We start from the raw sequence: 6,738 nt of genomic DNA on the forward strand, positions 1-6,738 counted from the left end.
TAAATCTGACTCTATTCTATTCTAGTTGTTTTGCAACAACCAGCGAGTATTGAGTCTACTACACAGCGAGTCTCATAGACATTGTAACGCTTATTATTAACGATCTAAAAATGTATGAAAATATTTTTAGGATGATTTAGTTTTATTTTTTGTCCAACTTTCTATTGCTGGAATTGAGGGTGGAAGTGAACCCCTCACCCTGTCCGTCCCCATCCTCCCTCCCTCTTCCCGCTCTCCCAGACCCCTCTGGAGTAATATTCAAATACATTTAAATAAAAGTCAAGGGAATTATAATTTAAGGGGATTATTTGAATTCCCTAATGTTAGGGTGCGCACAACCAAGCAAGGTTTTTGTATTTCTGTTTGTGGGGTGAAGCTCTGGAACAGTTTGAATGAGGAGCTCAGGGGATGTCCTAACGTACGACTGGTTAAAAAAAGGAAGGACATGATTTTTGGAAGATACAGGGATGAAATGGTTTAATCATAACTGGGTGTTTACGTTTTATTTATTTATTTGGTTTGTTATTTTATCTTTTCTTGATTACCATTTACCTCTTTTATGTATTTGTTTATTTAGTTATTTGTTGTTATTATGTTTTTGTTTTTTAATAACAAATGATGTTATCAAAATAACTTCACATTACTCACACTCTGATTGTCGTTCATCTTCATGTCTCCTATTCGCTAGGTGGCAGTGTCACGAACAACTAGGGTCCTAGGAATGTGGTCCTGAAACTGCAGCCTCCGGCATTGCAGGAACATACTGGGTGTTTATCAATCTCGAGTGAAGCTGCTCCAGAGCCACTATTTCAAGCATACTACGTCATCGAGTGCTGCCGAAGTACTGTTCCAATGTCCAGGATACTTGGAATTCTACCAAACCCGGCGTACTTTGTTTGGAGAAATTTCGAGGCTGCACATGTGTAGACTCCGTGGTCTTAAAATCCCCACAATGCTTTGTGCACTGACCAATTTCCCCAAATCTGTGGCGGAAAATGTAAGGTGGGGCCTCTCATATGACGCACACCTGCACACTTGCTAGCCTGTTCCACTCTTCGTTTTCCGAGGCTAGGAAGTATTCTTGCCTCGCTTCTGTAGCAAGTGACTCGGAAGACATGTGCTACCAAGCAAGCGTACTCGAGATTGGGAAACAGCCACTATTGATACGGGCACTTCTGCTCCGACAGCCAGGCATGATGGGTAATCTGTGACATTTTGCTCTCGAAAATATCAGGCCATTGTGTCCTCATGAGCCAATGAGCAGCTCTCATAGGAAAGAACGACACCCCGCCTCCCACGCTGTATCCAGTTCCTATTAAACATCCATGAGCTCGACCCTTCTCACATTTTCGAGAGCAAAACGTCAGAGATTACCCATCATGCCTTGTTGTCAGAGCTCATAGAGCGCAGTTAAGTTTCCCCTTAACCTGTTAAGCCCGAGAGACCCCGGTACCGGGGGCCTCCTGCAACATCTTTCAGGAAACAGTGTCTGAGGGCATGTTCATTTAATAAACTATGAATGTTTTATATCCATATAACGGGAAGAAACTAATCTAACTGATCACTTTTTTTTCAAAAGAAACCCCACAATGCTAACGCTGAGCCTCTGAATTAGCAACAAGCGAAAAATGCTAACAGATTACTGCACCGAAATTCACTCACAAAACCTTATTATTTATCTTTTCTGCACATTCAACACATCGTTTCACATCGTGAAGAGACACAGAATCGACAATATCACTTAATGATACGAGCTTGCGACGTTATAAACAAAAACATACATCAAAACATGTGGCGCTAGGTAGCTAAAAACGCTAACATGGCTCACCTGTGTCGTAGTCTGGTCAAAAGTGGTCTTCAATGGCATTAGAACAATACAAACGCTGCTGAAGTTAATCCATAGGTTTTTTAAATCTTTTTTTTGGTTTGTTTTGCATTTTTTGTGGTGGTTTCCATGTGTTTTTCTGATTGAACAACCATTTTTAGACATTTTAAAACCGTGATATTACATCTCATAGCTATAAAGCACATGTAGTGTGAGCATTGAGAGGCTGCAGTAATGGGTTTGGACACATGGGGGCAGTGCAGCTGCAGAAAACAGACAGACACACACACACACACACACACTGCAGGGCCTCACACACACACACACACACACACACACAACACACACACACACACACACACACACACACACACACACACACACACACACACACAAATACACACACACACACACACACACACACACACACACACACACAACACACACACACACACACACACACACACACACACACACACACACACACACACACACACACAAATACACACAAATACACACACGCACACACACACACACACAAATACACACACACACACACACACACACACACACACAAACACACACACACACACAGACACACACAACACACACACACACACACACACACACACACACACACACACATACACACACACACACACACACACACACACACACACACACACACACACACACACACATACACACACACACACACACACACACACACACACTGCAGGCCTACTTCTGTCAAAAGCAGTTTGTAAACTGAGGGAGATTCAGAATTGATCCTTTTGCTTTTACCTTTCAGGAATCCTGTGAGAAGTGAAGGTTTTGTTGTGCTGACATTAACAGCAATGCTTTCTTTGCTTCTTCCAGCTGCTCCACAATCACACCTGACCCTGACAGCGTATTCTGTCTCTGGCTGAAGTCTTGAAATGATCGCCTTCTCAGCTCCCGCCTTCATTTGCTCCCAGTGGAGATCTTCCTCTTTCACCGGTTGGTCTGGTTTGGCGTACTCCACGATGTAGCTCAAAACGTGGACATCTTGTCCGAGCTCAGCAGGTTTCTCCCAACTGACTGATATCTCACCTGAGGTAGATTCAACGTTGGGTTTTCCAGGAGGGCTGCAGGGTAAGGTTTGAATGGATCCTGTGACTTCATTGGCTGGCCCGACACCTACTGGTGTCTCTGCCCTGCATCTGAACATGTACTCTGTGTTAGGACTCAGGCCGCTCACTGTGACTTCTTCAGCTCTGGATGCTGTCTTTGGTTTCCAGCCGTCCTCTCCACTGACACAGTACTCAACAGAGTAGGAGGTGATGTCCTCTGCTCCAAATCTGGGTGGAGAAATGTTCAGCGTCACACTGCTGTGGTTTATATCACGTTCTGTTACTGTTGCAGGCTTTGAAGGCGGCTCAAAGTTCTCGTTGACAAGAAAGCCGCCTTTATAAAGGTAGATGCTGGCTCCTTTCTGTGTCTCGTTTGTTAAACCCACTGTCAGAAATGTGATGTTCTTGTTCTCCTCGTTGGCCTCTGCTAAATCACTGAAGAGCTTTGCTTTCTGCCGCATTGCTTCCCCTTCTTCTCTTGAGTTGTACCATTGATCTGGAGTGGGTGGATCTTGGGCGTCGTCTGGTTTGGGTGTTTGTTTCAGGTAGTTTGATAAAGTTGAGAGGTACGGTTCATCACTTCCCAGCGAGGTGAAGACAAAACACACAGCATGCTCTGCTTTGAGAATTTCTTCATTAAGATCGTTTTCACATGGAACGATCTTGGTGTTTTTCATCATGTTGATGTATGACTTTAAAAAATGAATTTCTCTGACCTTACAGTCCATCCACTCGTTCAGGTCCTTGCTGTTGAAAGGAGAAGAACATGTCTTCCTCAGTTCCTCAGCGAGCACAGCTTCTTCTTCTCCTCCTCCTCGGATTGATGGCAGTTTCTTTGCCAGGGTTTGTTGGAATTCCAGTTTGAACACAGAGCACAGCTTTTTAAAGGTTTTGAGTTTTTTTCCAATCTGTGGAAACTGCTGTGTAGTTTGGGTTTTCAGTGCATCGTTGAACGTCATCTCCAGGTCACTGAAGTCCTCCAGGACATTCTGACATTCTTCAACTAATCCTATACTTATCTGACGGACAAGTTTAGCAGCAGTAGAATCTAAACATGTCAGAGGCAACAGCCAGACCTTCACTGGTACTGCGTTTTCCCCGCCCTCCAGCAGCTTTGGCAGACTTTGGTACACCTCTACTGCCTCCTGAAAGGATGTTGGAGGTCTCTGAATGAAAAAGTCGCCAATGAATCTGCAGGAGAATTTCTCAACGTTTTTTCTTTCATTGTCTTCCATTTTCAGCGAGCCTTCGCCATCTATTGAAAGGGAGGGGATTTTCTTGATCATCACCTTCAAGTTGCCCTGAATGTCTTGATGGTTCTCGTTGACAGACACCTCACGGTCAAAGACAAAGAAGGCTTGTGCGCCATAAAGGATACCTGTGACTACATGTGTTGCTATTCCTTGATCAAACACAAACTCATGTTTCTTAACATGTTCTCCTCCAAGATGATTCATGGACAGTTCTTGGAACTTTGTGGTAGCTTGGTACTTCAGTGTTACTCTGGCCTCATTTTTGGAAGTCTTAGTATCGTTCAGGTATTTGGCTGATCCTCCAACCTCTACCAGTCCACTCAAGAAACTTGCCTTCAGTGATGCTTCAACATTCAGGGCTGAAGATTTGTCCTCAATTGATTCAGATGCAACTATTTCAAAATTATTATATTTTTGTTGTATTTTTCTAATATGATTTTTAAGGTCATCACAGTCCCACAAAGTGATTCCTGCAAAAGAAGAAGCAAAGATCAATCTAGAACCAAAGTAAATGTTAATAAACACTATAACTTTGAGGGGAATCAAAGCATCGTCCTTCCAGTAATTGTAGCTTTCCTGTTGTTAGGAACTGAAATATAGAATGATTTGTTCAGTGATGCAATTCCTGAGAACATTAATGACAATAAAGAAAGCTCGTCTTGCTTCCAAGACATAAATACACAAATCAGTTTAATGTACTTGACTATTTTCACGACTGTTACACTGCATCCTTGCTGTGAACCTGACAGAGTGTTGCAGACCGCAGTTGTTGAGCCAAACCATACAAACAGTTATATGACCAGGCACAATGATACAGGGTTATTTTGGGTTATTTCTAGTTATAGGAAACAGATGTTCATTTTGAGTTTTTGAATTCTGTGAATTCTGAGCACCTTCGTCTAGCCGTCCTGGGTTTATTCCAACAAACAATAAAAGTCAAATAACTTCCAGTTCAGCGGTTACAGTGACAGGTAACAACAGTCAGTAGCCTACACATTGTAGAACATGTTGTGATTGCCATGGCATGTTAAACTAAAAGTATTCAACCAACCAGTCACTGTGTAAAGTGTGGCTAGCGCTGCTCTCAAACAAAGGATAATGACAGCACTACTTTCTCCAGCATCCATCACCGGCCAAAAGAACCCTGATGAGAAGGCTTTCCTGCAGGTAGTTAAAGCCAAGATGGACACTTCACGTCACAACTGGCGTCTACTAGAGTGCTGGTCTCCATGCTGAAATCAAACAAGACCTGGAGGCCATCCAAGTGGACATTATTTATATCAAAATGTCATATGTGAATGCTGTCCTTTAGTGCATGCCCTAATGGGTTCTCAGTTGAATATTTGAAGAGATTTGGTGCCAAGTTCTTCTATGTTTTTGATCAATCTTTTGTCAATGGCCTCCTTTGTTTGATAAGATATTGGCTCATATCCTGGAATAAAAGCTACCTTCCATTGTTTCCCCACACCACACTGATTTTATATAAAAATAATCTCTACTCTAATGTCAAGCATTCCTCAGATCCCAATCAAGCATGACTCATGGTGTTTGTGTTGATATGGGCAACCTATTTCAAAGTTGAGAAGGATTTGGAATTGTTCCAAAAGAATGACCTGATCTGCCGCTTTACTCTGTGGGGTTCCACAGGGATCAACCCTTGGCCCCAAAACATTTTCTTTATACGCTTTACCTCTAGGCAACCGGCTCAGTCAGTTTCACTCTCACCACTGTTACGCTGACGACACGCAGATTTACTTTAAAGTTTGGCTAAATGTGATGGGAAATATTAGTACTCTCCATCACTGCCTTTATGGATATCACTTAACTTCCTTAATTTAAATTCATACAAAACCGAGGTCTTTCTTAGTGTTCCTGGTAACTTTATCTCTGACATAAATCAACACCCTGGCCCTCAACGTTGAACCATACACAAGAAACCTGGGTGTTATCTTTGAACCGAATCTAAACTTGAGCCTCACATGAACAAGCTAGTCCAAACCTGCTTCTTCCAACATCACAAAAATCGAATCCATGCTATAAACAAAAAACAAATCTTAAATAACTTATTTATAACTTTTCATCTGGGGGTTTCGTTCCTGGCAAAAAGAAAATCTGTTTTTAAAGGTAATGTTTTTTCCTCACCAGGGACGAGTGAGTCGTTGCGGCAGTCGTACAACATCCCGAGGCTGAAAGGCCGTCCGAGCGCCGCCACCTCTATCGTCCCGCTGCCCTTAGAGGTCATCGCTTTGAAGGAACAGAAAATAATCAACAACAGCTTGATAGTTAACTTTGATGATTTGGTAATATCATGTCCAACCATGCTCACATTTTGATTTCAATTAGACCTTTTTACTCAACAAAGAGACATAAAATGTCTACAAACACACTCAAAGACGCATGCGCACTACGTTGGCGCTCAGGTGCTGCCATTAGCAAACCTAAACCTCTGCTATAGTCCGTTTGACGAGAGGGACATCCAACACTTGCATTACAAGGTAGTGCTGTGTGCGCACTACGCAGTGCGTCAATTTGAAAAGCTGCAACACTT

General features: G+C 42.6%; 1 protein-coding gene across 1 annotated transcript; it reads right to left on the reverse strand.

Annotated features, from left to right (window-relative positions):
- Positions 1-2,570: 2,570 nt before the first annotated feature.
- LOC307026947 (verrucotoxin subunit beta-like) lies at positions 2,571-6,439 on the reverse strand (the record flags this gene model as incomplete). The annotated part of the gene is made up of 2 exons (XM_079695111.1): positions 6,333-6,439; positions 2,571-4,660 (listed from the first exon to the last, which is right to left on the reverse strand). Coding segments are annotated over exons 1-2 (2,190 nt in total), but the record flags the coding sequence as incomplete, so codon positions are not given.
- Positions 6,440-6,738: the final 299 nt, after the last annotated feature.

The sequence above is a fragment of the Notothenia rossii genome (assembly GCF_949606895.1).
Source record: "Notothenia rossii genome assembly, contig: scaffold_158, whole genome shotgun sequence".
Taxonomy (NCBI): domain Eukaryota; kingdom Metazoa; phylum Chordata; class Actinopteri; order Perciformes; family Nototheniidae; genus Notothenia; species Notothenia rossii.